The 19,226-nt window shown below is 48.2% G+C and overlaps 1 protein-coding gene across 2 annotated transcripts in view; it reads left to right on the top strand.

The window, feature by feature from the left end:
* The first annotated feature begins 3,756 nt into the window (after window positions 1-3,756).
* PLXNC1 (plexin C1) overlaps window positions 3,757-19,226 on the top strand; it is a 150,304-nt gene continuing 134,834 nt past the window's right edge. For both annotated transcript variants that reach the window (XM_053584249.1, XM_053584248.1), the window contains exon 1: window positions 3,757-4,914. In XM_053584249.1, coding sequence (XP_053440224.1) covers window positions 3,856-4,914 — 1,059 coding nt within the window. In that variant the 5' untranslated portion in view covers window positions 3,757-3,855. The remainder of the gene's footprint in view (window positions 4,915-19,226) is intronic.

Below are 19,226 nucleotides of genomic sequence, written 5' to 3'. Positions count from 1 at the left end.
CCAAAAAGAGCTGGGACTTTGATAAAAGCCTCAATGGGGAAGACCACAAGAAAAAGAGCAAAGCTGTGGAGGGGGAAGTGGCCTGTCTTAAACCCTAGAAGGACGACACTGGTCAACTGCGGTCCAGTAGGTGGTGTTCCCCAAATTCTGCTCAGGGGTTGCAGCCGTGTAGACAAGGCGTGGAGAGAATTTGTTGAACAGCACTAATGACACTCTTAGCTGCTTTTGATCTCAGCCCAGTCATCCCACAGACCACTGCCAGATTAAAAAAAAAGTTAGCAAGAAAACCGAAGTACCAATGATAGCCATCTTGTGACTGTGACCAACTGCCTACTGAACAGTTTTTAATGTCCTGAGCCTCAGCAGGAAACCACTGAATCTATCAAGTCCTGTCCACCAGAAATGAGTCTGATTGTGGATGGCCTGGTTAACCCAGATTGCCTTCAGTGCCTGAGGGGGTTGATATTTTCTCATTATGAAGAGTTTCCCATCTAGTGAACGCTGCAAATAAAACTGCTTGGAATCAGTCTGAACTGCCTGTTTCCGTGGTAGCAGGCCTCTGTCTGGAGGATAAATCTGCACCATCTTCTTTTCTTTGGGTTTCAGCCAGTTGTGTTACAAGGAGTTCTAAAATGTACTATACATGTGACACCCAACAAGATAGGCTCAGCCAGTTGGAGAGGGGACTTGCACCCTTGGGCCGGATGGCTGTATCCAAGAGAAAGCGATCAAAGAGATAGAAAACCCACATTGCCTAGTTATTTATTTCAGTTGTTCGTATTTCCCACACTTTTCAAATGTGAACTTGTGTCCTGAAGGTGGAGCTTTAGTACACAAGAAAATTGGGAAGGGGCAAACACGTGTGTGTAAAATGGGGTAGAATCAGTGAAGAATGCATTTATGTGCTTCCTCATCGCCTACATTTTTCATGCCAAAAAGTTAGCACAGATGCTGATTTCTTTCACCACAGGAGTCTGCATACAATTAAATGGAAGGGAAAAAGAACCCTACTCCTGAGAGGGGGGTTTTATGGTCCCAGTAGAATGGCAAAGGACTGTAGCCACCAAAGCATTTATACTTCTTGTGGGTAGTATTTTTCAGATGCTGTTTCTTTTTCAAAATGAAGCAGCAATGAATTGAATAGTGATCAAAATGCCACACCACAGAGCATGTTTAATCCAAATAGCTCCCAAGATGGTCTGCGACTGATTGTACCAACTCTCCGGGACTTAGAGAAATGACCTGGTTACCAGTGAAGTAAAACTATCTCCAGAATGGAATTGAACTGTTGCTTCTCAGCACTTAATGACACTGCCACAGCCGGTTTAGGAAGCCAGTAAAGGTCACCGTGTTCTTCATCACTCACAGGGAAAACTGTCAAAATCCCAGCGCATAAATCCCCTACTGTGCTGTGTAGGGCTCTATAAGCTTTGGCAGAGGTTTTTAAAATACTATTCTTTTCTACTTCCAAAAATGCAAAAATTCTTAAAACATTCCAGCCGGGTAGGGAATGGGGAAGTAAGGCCTGATGCTCTGGAGTAGGTACAGGGTCTGATATGCCTTGCCCGAGAAGTGATTAACATCCACTGGGTGTTTTAAGCCTTTGTCTTCCTCTGCTTTCTTCATGGACACTCCAAACACGGTCATCACAGCAGAAAGGGCAACCTTATATCTCGTGGGAAAGTACTTGCTGTCTACTGGCAGGCAAAGATAACGTTATCCAATTTCAAACAGGGAGCTTGTGAACGGACAGATGACCACTCCACACACGGCATTAGGACAGCCACTGCTCAAGTGAAAGGAGCTTCAGCTGCGAGTAGAAACTCACGCTTCCCTTCTGCTTGCCCCCATCTACCCCTCCTTTCCTTAAGCCTTTCAGAGCTCCTGCCTTATCCCTCAGCCCTGGGGAGAGCTCTGAGCACTGTTGCAGTCTGAAACCTGCAACAGCTTCTCCTTTAGCAGGACTCAGCAATTAAGGGAAGTACTGCACCCCCATTCTCTCCCCAAAACAGGCTGCATTCAGAGCTGGGGAACTTAGAGAGAAGGAAGAAAGCAGACAGCAACCGGTTGCCCTCTCTGAGATCTCTGGCTTGGAAATAGCCTAGGAAGGAAGAGAGAACCCCAGAGGTCTCTAACACCACCCCCCATTCACCCCCGTCTCACCTGCCTGTCTGTAAGGGTACTCGTGGGGCACCACCAGCTGCTTCAGGAAGCTGGGAGGTGGGCGTGTATCCTCTGGGAAGCCCCCTTCTGAGAACCTACTGCTGAGTGTGCAATCATTTTCTGTGCTTCAGAAATTCTTGGTAGCTGTGGAGGCTTCTTTGCCCCTGGGGTGAAGTGGTAAGAATTCAGGGGTTCCAAAGGGAAAAAGTGGGCAATGATGAGACCAAGGGAGAACCTCTAAGGAAATAAGGGTACTTGGCTCTAAGAGTTGGAGCATTTAACTTGGGGAACTTTTCAGTCCCACTGTGGAGAATGATGTCTGGGGATTATTGTAATGGCCACAGGTGGCATTTGACTATAGCGGGACACGAACAAGGCCCTGGGGCTGGATACGGATTCGAATCTCAGCTCTGCGGTCAACTTGCAGGACACCAGCAAGTTCCGTAGCCTTTCCCGTTCATCCTCCTGGACCGCTAAGTAGGGATGATAATGACGGTCACTAATTAATAGTGTTGTTATGAGTATTAAATAAGTTTTAATCCGTGTGCCGGACGTACAACAGCTCGGTAAATGTTAGCCACGATCTATTAGGTTAGATGGTGAGCAGAACTTTCTAAGTGCTAAGGTTTGAGAGCCGGGGACTCCGTTGCCAAGGGAGATTAGAGATCCTTTTCAAATATGGGCGCTCCGGCCCGGAGGATTGTCTAGAACCGGAGTGTGGCGCCTGCCTTTCCACCACCTCAGTCCTCTGACCTGGGGAAACCCACTCCCTGTCACAGGGGCGCCTCAATCCCTGGAGTCTCTGGCTCCTCCACGGCTCCCGCGCGTCTCCCCGGGGCCTCCCTCCCGCTGCTCCACACCTGTCAGCCGCCCTCGCAGCCTCCCAGTGGCCGGAGCCCCGGGCCTCCGCTGCAACCCCTTCGCAACCTGGGTCCTGGTTCCCCGCCGCGCCTACCCTCTGGCTGCTCTCGTAAACAAAACCGGGCGTTGGAGCAGCCCCACTGGCAGACGAGCGCGGGAGCCCGCTCCGTGCGCCGTTAGCGCGCCCCAGGAGCCCCGGGCTAACCAAAGGGGTGATGGTGGCGGCCGTGGCAGCAACGGCAAGAGGCTGAGCTTTGTTATGAATAGATGAAAGAGGCCACCTACACAGTAACCCAAATTACGAGACCTCCCTCCTCCCTATCTCACCGAATCAAGAGGGGAGGGTAGATGGGCGTGGAGGGAGGGCGGGAGGCCGGGCAGGAGGCGGAGGGCGGAGGAGGAAGAGGATGAGGAAGGGGGCCAGTTGCATCCCACTTTCACAATGGGAAAGTGAAACGCACAAGCGCACCCAACCTCTCCAGCCCTCCCCGCCCGCCTCGCTCCCCTCCGCCCGTCCCCTCCCTTCCCCTCCGCGCCTCCCCGCGAGCGCCAGCGCTGCACACAGGAACTCTCCGGCGAAGGAGGGCGAGGAGGAAGCGGTGCCGGAGCGCGCAGGGCTTGCAGCCGCCGCCGCCGCTGCACAGGCTGCCGGAGCGAGCCCGCCGCGCGCCGCCCTCCCCGCTCTCCTTCCCGGGCGAGCCGCGGGGATGGGGCGGCCGCAGGAGCCCGAGCGCGCGCAGGAACCGCCGCCGCCGCCCGCGTCTCCGTCGCCGCGCGCCTGAGCCGCCTGAGCCGCCGCGCGCCCTGCCCGGGGGCGGCCCCCCCAGCCCCATGGAGGTCTCCTGGAGGAAGGCGCCACCGCGCCCCCCGCGCCCCGCCGCGCCGCTGCCCCTGCTCGCCTATCTGCTGGCGCTGGCTGCGCCCGGCCAGGGCGCGGACGAGCCTGTGTGGCGGTCGGAGCAAGCCATCGGAGCCATCGCGGTGAGCCGGGAGGACGGCGTGTTCGTGGCGAGCGGCAGCTGCTTGGACCAGCTGGACTACAGCCTGGAGCATAGGCTCTCGCGCCTGTACCGGGACCAAGCGGGCAACTGCACCGAGCCGGTCTCGCTGGCGCCCCCCGCGCGTCCCCGGCCGGGCAGCAGCTTCAGCAAGCTCCTCCTGCCCTACCGCGAGGGGGCGGCCGGGATCGGGGGGCTGCTGCTCACCGGCTGGACCTTCGACCGCGGCGCCTGCGAGGTGCGGCCCCTGGGCAACCTGAGCCGCAGCTCCCTGCGCAACGGCACCGAGGTGGTGTCGTGTCATCCGCAGGGCTCGACGGCCGGGGTGGTGTACCGCGCCGGCCAGAACAACCGGTGGTACCTGGCGGTGGCCGCCACCTACGTACTGCCGGAGCCGGAGACTGCAAACCGCTGCAACCCCGCGGCATCCGACCGCGACACGGCCATCGCGCTCAAGGACACGGAGTGGCGCAGCCTGGCCACGCAGGAGCTGGGTCGCCTCAAGCTGTGCGAGGGCGCGGGCAGCCTGCACTTCGTGGACGCCTTTCTCTGGAATGGCAGCGTCTACTTCCCCTACTACCCTTACAACTACACGAGCGGCGCCGCCACCGGCTGGCCCAGCATGGCGCGCATCGCGCAGAGCATCGAGGTGCTGTTCCAGGGCCAGGCGTCGCTCGACTGCGGCCACGGCCACCCCGACGGCCGCCGCCTGCTCCTGTCCTCCAGCCTAGTGGAGGCCCTGGACGTCTGGGCCGGAGTGTTCAGCGCGGCCGCGGGAGAGGACCAGGAGAGGCGCTCCCCCACCACCACGGCGCTCTGCCTCTTCAGGATGAGTGAGATCCAGGAGCGCGCCAAGAGGTGCAGCTGGGACTTCCAGACCGAACACAGCTGCGTAAGTCCTGCCCCGGGGTGCCGCGGGGAGTGCTCCCTAGGGGGGAACGGCGCCGCCCAGGCAGAGCGGGGACTGGGGGTAGAGATCCGGTCGGGATGACATTTGCCAGGTCCCGGGTTCTCACCGCCCCCAGCCGTCAGACGGCTCTTTTCAGACAGTTTCCGAGACTTCGAGCACCACCTAGGGTCCCCAAAGGGAGCGCGTGTAAGGGGGGCGGGGAGGGTGGAAGTTAGGCTCAAAACTCTCGTGGCTGCATCCCGGTGCCAGCCTCCTCTGTGCAAATGTGGACACTTGTTTGGAGCTCACCCTCCCCTGAAGCCCCTCTTTCCCCAATCGCTCCTCTAGACTCCTCTCTGCCCCTTGGGCGTAATCTGCGCAGCAAGTGGGTTTGACCCTCCTGGTCCACACGGTTACAAACATAGTACCCTCAGCAGAGAAGCCGTGGAACCCAGAGGGCTCGCTGCCACACCCCAGCCTTTGTGCCCCCTACCTCCGCCCCCCGCCGGCGACCCTTTGGATGTGGTCTGGAGAGCAGGTAGCCCGCCCGGCATGAGTGAAAGCGAGCCTACCAAAGAGGCTGGCGGTGGGGCTGAACCCCCGGCGCGCCCCGCGGCCAGGGGGCGGGGCTGTGGCTCTGCAGAGGGTGTGTTGTGGTCTCCAGCTGGGGGGAGAGGCTGGGCCCGCGGGAGGGGGTTTGTGGTGAAAGCTTCACCCTGGAGGGGAGAACCGGGGAAAGTGTTGGGGTGCTACAGGCAGTTTCTGGGGTCCAAACTGTGGGACTCCGAGGCACCACCCCGGGGCTGGAGCTGAACTGGGCACACGACATAGGTTTCCCCAGGGTTCCCAGGGCGGTCACAGCTTGAATCTTGAGACTGGCATCTCTTTGACTGGAAAATAAAGCGGCAGTTCAAGAGGGTCCAGTGGATAGGGATTACGGAGCCATTGTGCGCTTCTCAGGGGGCCGGTCCCTTCCTAGGCGGCTGGCACATCAACTCCACATATGGCCTCTGAGAGGGAGCCCGCTGAGAGCCTCCTTAATAACTGGACAGAAATCAAAGTGCAGAAATTAACGGCTACAGGTGTTGCCATTGTTTTGATATGACTCAGAGAGGAAGGGAGAAGTCGCCGCTTGGAAAAGGTGTTGTGTTGAAGCAACACGGGGTACAGGGGAGCACTGGCTCTTAGAGATATTAACTGAGTGTAGAAAGACACCCTCACCCCCACCTACCCCTTTCTCTGCAAAGTGCTTCTTACCAAATATTAGCCCTATTATCCGGGGAGAGGAAAACTGGGAGGTCTTTTGCAAGGCTGGTTAGTATTGTCACTTGCTTCTTTCTCCTTGCCTGTCAGCTGTGGGCTGGGACACACATGTCATGCATTCGTATTCATTACTGGCATAGTTTTTAAAAATATATAAAAAACATATATTCCCTCCAAAATGACTTAGTGTTGCTGTACACATACAGTTTAACATTTGATATCTGTCTTTATTAGACCTTTCTAATCTAATGGTTCAAGTTTGGCAAAACCATCACTTTTCACTTCTCTGTTGAAAAACTTGAAAGTTCCTCCCCCCCACCACCAATTATTATTTTGTGTCAAGCTTTAGGCACATTTGGTCTCTGGGGTTAATGCTCAGAGGCCCACAGCAGGTAATAACGGTGCAAGTCCAAGCTTTGCCATCTGACAGCTGTGTTTATGTGCTCAGCCAAAACATTTCTCTTGATTGCTCCTCTCTACCTATTGGGTCCTGGAGGACTCAGTTCCTTTCCAGACCCCAGCAGGCATCCTGAATGCACTGGGCAGCCACTGTTTGGACCCAATCAGGTCTTCTACTTGTGCTGGGATGGGGGAAGGGACAGGGGAAGTGGCAGAGCTGTTTATCCATCTTCGCGGGAGCTTCTGGGAGAGAGCTGGCCCTTGGAAATCAAGCAAAGGATAAACACGGGCTGCCAAAAATCTGGAACTAGGAAAATAAATAATTAAAATGGGTCCCTCCGCAGCATTTCTTGCGGCTGTTATTTATTGAGAACTCCCAGTGGGCTCAGAGCTGTGTGTTCTGAAAGACAGGGTCTCTACCTCCTAAGCTTGTCAACCAAGTTAAGTAATATACTCCAATTCAAACAATAGCATGTCATGGCTGCACAGGTGGGAGCTTGGATTTTGCTTTTTAAAAATTTTTTCCTTTCAGTAAATTCCTCCCTGGTAGTATGCTTTAAAAAGCCTTAATGGAATTGAATTTCAAGAGGAGTTTGAATGAAAAAGGTAATAGTTTTGATGAAAAAGCTGACAATTTTCTAACCTATTCAGTAGGCAGATAAGATACTTAATTCAACAAATATTTGTTCGATGCCTGCTAGTGTAAGCAATGCTCTGTGCTGAGTGCCACTGATTTTGTCACTGAAAGGACAATAGCAGGTTGCAACCCTGTTTAAGGGGGTCATGGGATCAGTGTGCCCCCGGCTGTCACTCGAAGAATGATGTCATTTGATTGCATTTGTTATGCATTTTTGTTTTCAGGTCTTGAATGTCTTTTTGGAAAGGCATGCTGAATTATAGTTGCCTAAAACAGGAGTTGAACTTGAAACACTCCAAACAGAGGAAACCTCAATAGATTTCCAACTGCAATTCCTTCAGAGCAGGCTGTAATTTTAACAGTAATCTGCAGACTGCGAGGCACAAGCAGCTAGATTTGTTTGTCTTCCCCCTCTCCTAGCTGGCTCTCTCTTATTTTCCATCTTCAATCAACCATAGGTAGAAAAGTGACAGGGCTGTATAGGTTGTATTTTCCCATCTCCTGGTTCTCTTATCTCACGTTGACTGATTCTCCTCCTCTCCTTTTCACTTCTCCTGCTAGGAGTAATTTACAAGATGTGTGTGCAATGAGTGTATACTCAACCATTTACACATTGGACCATTACTTTTTCTGCCTTGCCACCAACTTTGAATCCACTTTCACACCTGCTAGAGCAGGTTAACTGCAGCCCCCCAAGTATGTCAAAGCAACTGATTTTTGTAGACCCTCTCTCTAATAACCCCAGTGAATATTTGCATAGCACTTCCTCATGGAGTTATTTCTCCTGAGCTTCTCATCACATCTGAGGTTGATTCTACCAGGAGAATCAGAGCCCTCTAGCTAAAATTCAGGTCTTCCAAAGTCTAACTCTCTGTTCTTTTTACCACCCTGGTGCTTTTTGAATTTTCCCTGAAAGTTCCCTAAGTAAAGAGGCAGCAAATAGCTTCCCCCCACATGTGAGTTAAGAGGATGTCTCCTGGGCGGTGCCTGTGGCTCAAAGAGTAGGGCGCCAGCCCCATATACCAGGGGTGGTGGGTTCAAGCCTGGCCCCTACCCCAAACCGCAAAAAAAAAAAAAAAAAAAAGAGGATGTCTCCTAAAGGTAATACATGAAGCTCTAGTCTTGGGTTGTGTTTTAAAACTTCGTGTGGTTTCTTTTTTTCTATTCTGGATTAACATGAAAGTGAATGTTTTTAATATGAACAAGTTCATTAATTTAGCCTCCTCCCTCTTTGAGCTCCCACTACCTCTGGCACACCCATGCAACCTATAGAAAAGTGTATTGAGGATGTGGAATCTGATTGTTTGGCTGCCATAGTTGGGGCCTGGGGTGGCTTGTGGTTTAAACATGATGGTCTCCCCTCGGTAGACACAGGGATGGGACCTAGAGTGCTGGCTCACAGGAACTGATTCCCCTAGTTCACACACCGCCTTCCTCCACACTCACATAATTCTAAAGCCTTACATAATTTGAATGTCATGCAGACAACCACAAAACCCTCTCACGCTTTCCAACAGACAGCAACCCAAGGCATATCTCACTACTGTGTGTAGAAGTGACGTGCCAGTTCCAGATGGCAGTGTAGCCTATTGACTTCAAAATCCCCAGATTTCCTGTGATGTTTATTTCTCTTCAACTTTCTGTTATGATTCTATTGAGCCATTTGTAACCTATAGACTAGATGGTGATTGGTAGCCCTGAATACATATCTGATATGGAAAACCAGATTCAAAAGGGCAACTACAGTGATAGCACCCACTTAGAAAGAGGGGAAAAGCAATCATAGCTATTATCAACTGAATAGTTATTATGGCCAGGTTCTGTGTGAAGCAATTTACATGCCTTATTTTCAGCCAATTCTCTGTTACCATACGGGGCAAGGACTGTAGTTATTATGATGATTAGAAATGAGAAAATTAGGGCAGCGCCTGTGGCTCAGTCGGTAGGACACCGGCCCCATATACCGAGGGTGGCGGGTTCAAACCCAGCCCCGGCCAAACTGCAACCAAAAAATAGCTGGGCGTTGTGGCGGGTGCCTGTAGTCCCAGCTACTCGGGAGGCTGAGGCAAGAGAATCGCTTAAGCCCAGGAGTTGGAGGTTGCTGTGAGCTGTGTGAGGCCACAGCACTCTACCGAGGGCCATAAAGTGAGACTCTGTCTCTACAAAAAAAAGAAAAAGAAAGAAATGAGAAAATTAAGGCCCAGAGAGTGCTAGTTGGTTCTGCAGCTGGAAAACAGTAGAGGGTTTAGAACCTTTAGAACCTGAGTGGTCCACCCAGCTCTGGGATGCCACCATACAACTCCATATCAAGGATCCCCTTCCAATTACCATTAGTAATGATCGTACTAATAGGAGGATAACACATACATGACCTATACTACCAGTTGAGTAGTGATCATGCTTATTAACTACACAGTAATCTAGTGAATCTAGACAATAATCTTAAGAAGCAAATAGGATCCCTACTTACAGATGGAGAAATGTGTGCTACATATAATAATGTGTACATGTCCACTGCCATGGACAGTCTGACACCACAAATGCGGGGTCCTGGTATCGATCCTGTGTAGAGCAAACTAGGTCCCTACAACTGCTATGATAAGGCCAGCTTTTTGTGGATATAAAACATGTTGACAGAACAGAGAATCCTTGGTTGCCAACTGGGTTCCTGGGTTTGCCTTCATGACTACCTGAACTCTGGGAGGGTTGTAGTTCCATGAACTTCAAGACAGTGTTGATATTCTGAGCATTCAGAGACGTGTTCTCTGTTGAACCCCTGGTACCTAGCAGAGTGCCTGGTATTTAGTTGGGGCTTGAGAAATATTTATTGAATGAATAAATGAAGGATCTAGGAGGACCATGTTGGACATGTTTTCTGTACTGAGCAGCCACCCTTTCCTGAGTTTGATCACCTCATACTCCCTTAAACTTTGTCTTTTTTTAATGACATGTCAGGACCCCCTTGCTCCCTAGTCCTAGGATAAAAGGCATCTTTGACTCCTCCAGCTCTTCCTAGACATCACCACTCACTGAAATGGTGAGGCTTTTGGGGTTGCCAATCTGGGAGTTACCTTTGACCACAGAAACCCAGCTTGGCTGGAACTTCTGTGTTGTAATTTAATAACGTGCAATCACGCCTTTCACCTGGAAGAGGAAAGGGCTTTACGCTGTAAGGAGTGGTTCTTAAGGTGTGGTCTCTGACCAACATCATCTGAGAACTTGCTAGAAATGCCAACTCTTGGGCCCCACATCAGATTCACTAAACCAAAAACCCTGGAGGTAGGAGTGGGAATGACAACTATCTTTTAATAAGCCCTCACAATGCTTCTATGTTATGCTCAGGTTTGAGAACCACTATTATAAGACAAGACAATTTTCCTTGTGTTCCAGCTGAGGCACCTGGAATAGGAGTTCATCCCATTTATTTCTGTTCCATTTTACTTTGGGCCATAAAAAAGTAACTAATTTATTTTACTACTCTTATGTTCTGTATTCCCTCCTAATTGCTCAAAGGCAATACTTAGGAAACCCTCTAATCTGAGTCTCAAAAATGTATCAGTCGTCATTCAATTAGCTCCTTCACTCCTGTATACGATAATTTCTATCTTCATTCCAGGATTTGGGAGGACACTTATAGAGTCTTCTACTATGCTGTATACCAAAACCAATTCCACCCACCAGACAGTCTCTCCCAGGGTCTCTTCCTTACCAAGTTCTGTCTTAGGTACAGTTGTTTGCATGGAGCAAAGATCTCCTTGAGTAAATTCAAATGAGGGGGTGAGAGATTTCATGGATAGAAACGTGGAATTCTATCATAATCTAGCAATAGGAGCAGTACTGTGTAATGGTTACACGCAGAGTCTCTGGAGCTAAGTGGAGTGGAACTAGAATTGCTACTTACCAGTTGTGTTCCCTGGGAAAATTTTTTAACCTTTCCGTGCTTCAGTTTCTTCACCTATAGGCAGGGATCCTATTTGATTGCTAGGATTATTTATTATCTGGATTCATCAGTTAATATGTATGGTATGAACACTACCTGACCCATAGTCAATGCTGTATATGTGTTTACTTTCATTGCCATCATGATTGCTAATAATAATAAGAATGAGGCTCTTTGATGTGGAGTTGGAAGATGGTTCTGCATTCAAGACAGTTTGAAGGGGCTTGACATCAGAAAATGATAGGTGCTTATTCTAAGATTTCACTTTTAACATACTCAGCATGGCTACTTTGCTCTGTCCTGCTACCAGATGACCTCCTCTGTTTCCTCAAATGTCAACCTTTTACCCCCTCCACCTGAGCAGCCTCAGCCTGCATTGAGCCCCACACTACATTTTAATAGCTTTTCACCTTCTACTCTGGCTACAAAGTGGTGACAGATTTCTATATATTTAGTCCAGGTTGCAAGGAGAGCCATGATAGTATCACTTCCAAATCATCTTTTACCCCAGATTATGAGCCCTAGTTAGGTATAGGGATTTGTAGCCCTTGGGGACAGGTCCTGGCCCTTGGTCTTACCAGAAGAAGGGATCACGTGATGGCCCCTTAGAAAAGAATGCTGGAAAAGTCACAGGGCAACCAACATCTTGACTACAACAGCGCAGGGCAGTATCACCTCTGCCTCCCTTACAGTATCTTGCTGACCACTCCCTTCCCAGAACGTGCTTTGGCCCGTAGATGAGAAGACTGAGAAAGCCCAAAGTCCACATGGGGACAGTTTGTAGGCATCATGGGCCTAACCTGTTCATTAGAGTAGGCCCATGGTTGTGGTAGGGTCTTTGTTTGTTTGCTTTTTATGAAATACGCTCACCATTTTTCTCAGTTTTAATTTTCTGTCTTGATGAAACGCTAACTTTTATATGGTCACAAAGCCAAAAAGAACGGTGGCCTATGTTTCAGTTTCAGTAGTTGATTCTCATATCAGTGTGTCTTTTTTTTTTTTGTCGCCCTCACCCTCACAGCATCACAGAAACCTCCAGTTCCTGGGCTTAGGCGATTCTCCTGCCTCAGCCTCCCAAGTAGGTGGGACTACAGGCAGCTGCCATAACGCCTGGCTATTTTTTTGTTGCAGTTTGGCCGGGGCTGGGTTTGAACCTGCCACCCTGGGTATAGGGGAACGGTACCCTACTCACTGAGCTACAGGCACCGCCCATCAGTGTGTCTTAATAGCTATGGAGCAATGCCTGGTGTTTTTCCTCAGAGAAGTTGTTGGGGGGATTCAACCCTATTACTCTCCCACAGTCTCGGCCAAAGATACTGTGCAAGGGTCCGTGAACTTTCTGTGAAGGGCCAGATAGTCAATATCTTAGGCTTTGCAGGCTGCATACAGTCTCTGTCACAGTTGCTCAGTGCTGCTGTGGTAGCAGGAACACAGCCATAGAAAGTAGTGAGTGAGCATGCGCAGCTTTGTTCTATTAAAATTTTATGGACACTGAAATCTGAATTCCCTATAATTTCCAGTTGTCACAGATTCTTTCTTTCTTTTTTTTGAATTATTCTTTTCAACCATTTGAACATGTGAAAACTATTCTTAGCCCATGTCAGAAAATAGGCAGCAGGCCAGATTTGGCCCACAGGTGGTGGTTTGTTGACTCCTGTGATTACAGAAAGGGTGAGAGCAAAACAAGCCTTTCCCATAGATCGTTCCAGAAAGGCGTCCTAGGCGTCACCCTCAGCCTGGGAGGATCTGGGAGGCTTGAGAGAGGTGATGCTTGAGCTGTGTCTTGAAGCTAAGTGGAGAAGGCGGGGAAGGGAGTTCTAGAGAGAGGGCACAGCTTGTACACACGCGGGAAGTTGAATAAGCTTGCGAACCACAAGCAGCTCACCCTGGCTGGGGAGTGTCCAAAAATGAGCGTGCAGGTCCAGATGGCGAAGGGCTTAATGAGACAGGCAAAGGTGGTTGGATTTTGTCCTGGTGGTCAGTCATTTTCAGACTTTCCAAACCTTGCATTTAAATAAATTCTCAACCAGAAGCTCCATGTGAGAAAAAGATGAAAAAATATCATCATTGACCTGCTGCTCTGGGCAAGTCCATTGCCAAGTGCTGGAGACACAAGGGAAGCGGTGTTGGGAGGCTCCCAGAGCCCTACAACCTTCCCTGCCTCTCAAAGGCACTTCTAGGATCCTGCTGAGCAGGGTTTAAAAACTATGGCTGCGGCTGTTGGGGCACCCCAGCAGGGTTACAAGCAGGCAGTAACCGAGTGCCTTCTAGAAAGATCACTCAGAATATAAAGAGGCTGACGTCAGACTGGAAGCAAAGCTGAACAACTGAGCAGGACAAGTATTGGTTCCAACAAGTCATTTCTTCAGTTCCTATTATGTGCCACACTGGGTGAAAATATTTATGTCAGTGGTAAATCGGGCACATGGTAAACATTTAGCAAATAACTAGTTATTTTTCTTTCTTTTTTTTATTGTTGGGGATTCATTGAGGATACAAGAAACCAGGTTACACTGATTGTATTATAACTAGTTATTTTTATATTAAAATGATAGCTGAAGCTCACTGAACACCTACTGTGTATCATCATTCCAAGCACTTTACCAGTATTATCTTATCTAACCCTCTCCCCAACTTTACAAGGTGGGCTAGATTGTTACTTTCGATTTAAAGATGAGGAAACTGAGGCACACCACACTCAATGGGTGATGTAACAGGGTCATTTTAGGTGAGGTATTGGGGAAAGTTCTCTCCAGGGAGGCTGAGGGGTGGCACCAGGTAGACAAGAAAGGATGGCTGTTGCCTTCCCCATGGCGAGCAGGGAACAAGCACTCGTGGGCTGGAGGGCAAGTGCAAGGGCTCGGAGGGGAAATGAGTGGACAGTTTGAGGAGCAAAGGCTATTGTGCTTGAGCAGAGAGGTAGGTGAAGAGGGAGGAGTGTCAGGGGAGGAGGTTGGAGGAGGAAGCAGGGCCAATGCCTACTGGTGGCCTAGGCAGTGGGAAGGAGATTAGGTTTTATTCTGGTTCCTTTGAAGGCAAATGACATGATTGGCTGTGAATTCCTAAGTAATGGCTGCCCTGTGGGGAATGGATGAGAGACGGGCCACAGTGGAAGCGGGAAAGCCTGCAAGAGTCTTGCAGCAGTCCAGTCAAGAAATAAAGTCACCTTGGTCGACAGCCATGGCATGAATATGGAGAAAAACAGATGGATTCTGTTTATTGCAGTAATTCACCTGAGGGATGTGGAAGCCCTAAACTGAGGTTGTAGTGGGGAGGGTAAAAAGGAAGGATGAAATGAAACAGCTTTTTAAGACCTAGAATGGAGAGGCCTGGTGACCCATTAGAGGGTGAGTTTCATTTCTGTTGATTTTTAGATGCCTTTGAGACATCCAGGAAGGTCACTAAATAGGCAATTGGCAATGGGTTTAGGAATCTGGGATCCACTCCCTAAACCCTGGAGTGTGGCAGGCTCTGTGTTGGGCCCCATTTAGCTGCATGTGCCTTGAGGCAGGGGCCAGTTCTGTCTCATTTTTGTTTCCCAGGCATCTATAAGACTAAGACACAGCGAGTGAGCCCTCAGTAAATGTCTGCGGACCTGGGAAGGGGCTGCTGGTCATCTAATGGTGAAGACAGTTACAGTGTGGCGAGTTAGGGGCTTCCAAGAAGAGTAGGCTCTGGAGCTGTGTTTATAAGAGCAAACACCAGGCAGCCAAGAGGGGAGGTGTTTCCTTGGGATCCCTCCCCAGTGAGGCAGGATGCCTTGCCATTTCCCCACCTGGTTAAAGAAGCATGTTATCTAACACACCAGCTGTCCCTGATCGTTGCTCATTGGCCTCCTCCTGAGACTGCTGTCTCCATCAGCGACCCCTTTTAAAAATTGGATTTCAGATGCTGACCCTTGCTTCTCTGAGGCCATAGGAGGGAGTAGCCTGGAGCAGCCAGTAGCTGCAGGTCACCTAGTGTCAGCTTCCTGGGCTTAGTTTATCAATAGCTCTCTTCCAGCCCTTCAGAGCATGATGCATCCTTTATATTCTGTCCCAGAATATCATTTTTATGTGTAAAATAAAAACATAGGATTCTAAAATAGACCCCAATATTAACAATATAGAAATATATCAAAATATTTTTTTCAATTTGAGATACAGTGATATATCTTACCACATCCAATAGCAAGATTTAGCAGCAGGAACTACCATCATTTCAAAGTAGAGATGAGTGTAAATGATACTTCAAGGTATCTGTAACAACTATCAAATGATATGAAAATATCTGATTTCTTTCGGTGACAAAGTCACAGTTAATACTACTGTGGACTTGAATCCATAATCAGAGGAAATGCCAAGTTTCAGTCAGAGCTTGCTAAAATAAAGATGTATCTTTTTCTCTCATCATGTTTCATGGGTTCCCTGAATTCTGTCTGTGCAATGTGCCTATCAGCAGAGTCTCCACTCTAAGGGTTCATTTCAGTTACCAGGTGTTTCAATGACATGAAATGAAAAGTGTTGCATTTTGTTTCAAAACTCATTTGACTGGCTTATTTTAACTATAGGGGAGTTTATTCCCATCTGCATTTTTCAGATTAAGCACTTGGCCAACAGCAAATGCTCCATAAATGATGGATGGGTGGGTTGAGAGAGTGGATGGATGGACGGAGAAACCTCAGAAAGAGTAAATGATTTGTCTAAAGCAGTGATTTTCCACTGGAGGCCTTGAGAGGATCTTAGGTGTACCATGAACATTTTCAAAGATCATTAATTAAAATTTTTTTGAAAGAAGTTCAAAGCAAAGTAAGAATGTTCTTTTTCTCACTTTTTTTTTTAATCAACGTAATTGAAGTCTGAGATGGAAGTTTAACTATAGGTTCAAGTCTGCCGTGAGATACAAAAGTTGAAAAACAGTGGTCTAAAGACTCACAACTGAAGTTGTAGACCTTGAACTTGAACTACATATTTTTTTATTCTAAATCTCTTATTCTTTCTACTCTTTCATGCTACCATCTATTTTTATTTTTAATGAGTTACTACAACACTAGACCATGTTCATAAAATTACATTATTAGAGAACAGGCCTATTATTTGCTTTGATCGGAGTGTACCAAAAGTACTTTCTTTACTTCTTAAAGCCACATTTTAGGTGTATTGATTGAATCTATAGACAAGAGACCCAGACACTGTCTCTTATGAGCTGTCAATGAATTACAGACATGAATTAAGGGAAGGCCAACGTACATGGTTAACAGGAGATCTAAGGTAGTTTTCTATTGCTCCCCAAGGCAGAACCAAGGCCCACTGTTTACAAGGGAGAAATCTTAGCTCAAGTGAAAAACTCAGTAATGATTAGGCCTACTTAGCAATGTACCATAGTTGCCTGATGCAATATTGACTGAAAGTATTTCAAACATTGACCTGTGCATTTATTTATTCATTCGATAAACATTTATCGACGACCTGCTACACACCAGTTGCTGAGGTAGATGTTATATTCAAAGTGTAGAATAAGATAAACTATTGTAGAGCTTAGGGTCTACTGAGAGACAGATAATAAATAAATGTGTGTATATATATATATATATTATATATATATATATATATATTTTAAGACAGTCTCATTCTGTCACCCCAGGTAGAGTCCTATTGCTTCAGAGCTCACAGTGACCTTAATCTCTTGGGCTCAAGTGATCCTCTTGCCTCAGTCTCCCAAGTAGCTGGGACTACAGGCACATGCCACAATGCCTGGCTAATTTTTCTATTTTTAGTAGAGATGAGGGTTCACTTTTGCTCAGGCTGGTCTTAAACTCCTTAGCTCAAGCAGTCCACCTACCTCAGCCTCCCGGAGTGCTAGGATTACTGGTGTGAGCCACTGCATCCAGCCAATAAGTATATTTTTTAAAGCAGTAATTATCATAAATATTTTGAAGGAAATAAATGGAATGCTGTCATTCAAAATAACAACTAGGGTAGAACTGGAAAGAGTTATATATCCATGAGTAGGTGACATTTAACTTGAAACCTGAGAGATTAGAAAAAGCTGGCCTCCAAAGAGCTAAATGGGTGGGCCTAGAAGTAGCAGGTGCAAAGGCCCTGAGGCAGAAAAATCGTTAATGTGTTAATGAGTCTGAAAGAAAGTGACCTTGGGAGCTGAGGCAGAGTGCAGAAGAGTGGTGAGGAATGAGTTTGAAGAGGTCATTAGGAACCAGTTTAGGTAGGGCCTAGAGAGGTATATGGATTCAACTCTTAAGTGTCATTGGAAGCCATTGAAGAATTTAGTCGAGGAAGTAACATGACCTGATTTATACTTTAAAAGATCACTCTGTCTACTGGACAGAGACTAGATTGTAGGTCAAAAGGAGAGACCAGGAGGCTCTTGCAGCAGATCAGGAGGGGGACCCTGGAGCCCTGTGCTGGGGAGAGCCCATGAAATAGAAAACATGGGTTTGAGACTGTTGAGAAATTCAGCTGAGATTTTTCAAATATTGGACTTGGGGAGTGATGGAAGGAGAGAAGTCAGGGTGATTGGTGGTGCTATTGACCATGATGGGGAAAACTGGGGAGGAGTGGGATCAGAGAGAAGAAAAGTCCAGATAACCATTTTCAGCAGCTCTGAAACCTGTCATAGATCTCAGTGGTTGCCACGGGGGATGCTGACATTTATTTAGTGGGTGTTAGGAAATGGGGAGCAGAGTGAGTGGCAGGAGTCAAAATGACAGGGGCCAGGACTTTGTGGATGGAAGTCAGAGATGCTAAAAGTCCTGCACCCCACAGGACAGCCCCCATAATAAGGAGCTGTCCCATCTAGAATGCCCGTAGCTTCCTCATGGGAAAACATGGGTGGAGTGAGTATCTTTCAATTCTAAGAATCTAGGAAAATACACTTTTAACGCTATCTGCCATTCATATCTTTTTGTGAATTACTCGAGTCTGGTTGTCTTTTTATACATAATTGACAAATTAGCCATGTGGGAAGATTGAGATTTAGATGGAGGATGGAGAGGGGTATAAGGCTGGGGGAAGGAAGGAAGGATAAATGGCAGAGTGAGACGTTGGTGGTGGGAGGCTGCGAGGCTGGGAGACACTGGGACCCATGGAGGGAGGAGAGATGTGGAAGGAGCTGAAACACAAGCTTCAGCACTGTGTCCTTTTCCCAGGGTTGTGCCACACCTGCCCGTGCCGGAATGGTTGAGGGGCCGCCCGGCTGTGTCCCTCAGCCTCCCTCTTCTGTTCCTCCTGCACACTTTGAACTTTCCCTTTTGATGGTTTGAGTCCCCAGCATAAATTCTCCCTTCAAATGATGAGAGATGCCGTAAACTTAGAACCTGAGCCACACTGCATACTCCACAGTGGAGAAAAGGGATCTGAGCCTTAGGGGTGAATAAAATCACTGACTTGGGTGAATAGTTGTTTTTTCCATCTCCTTAGGTTAATCTAGATAGTTTTCTGCTTATTTACACAAACATGATTTCATTTGGGCCTGACATCAACACTAAGAGGCCAGGCATTTGGTGTTATTGGATCCATTCTACAGATGTGGTCATTGAGGGTCCGGGACTTAACTTGCCAGAATCAAGCAGTGTAAGGGACAAAGCAAGGGGCAGAACTTGGGGGTAGGACTCCCTCAGAGGTTTCCTAGCTGCAAAGTGGGCCTCTGGGTATGTAACAGGAAATGATAAGACTGCTTCAAAACAAATATATCCCAAAGGGAGCAGAATACAAAATTAATGGCCCCAAAGAGGTATTTTATCAATGTATAAGAAACTAAGAGGCACTCAGTCGGAGGGACTGGCTGTGGTGGCTCACGCCTATAACTGGGTGTGGATTGCCTGAGCACAGGACTTCAAAACTAGCCTGAGTAAGAACAAGACCCTGTCTTTAAAATAGCCGGGTATTGTGGCAGGCACCTATAGTCCCAGCTACTCTGGACGCTGAGGCAAGAGGATCATTTGAGCCTGCGAGTTTGAGGTTGATGTGAGCTGTAACGCCATGGCCTCCACTGAGGTCAACAGAGTGAGACTCTGTCTCAAAAAAAAAAAAAAAAAGAGGCACTCAGTTTGTATACGCCTTTACCTTGTAAGAAAAAAAG

This window comes from Nycticebus coucang, chromosome 3, assembly GCF_027406575.1.
Source record: "Nycticebus coucang isolate mNycCou1 chromosome 3, mNycCou1.pri, whole genome shotgun sequence".
NCBI lineage: Eukaryota > Metazoa > Chordata > Mammalia > Primates > Lorisidae > Nycticebus > Nycticebus coucang.
This window is presented reverse-complemented; position numbering and strand designations above follow the sequence as displayed.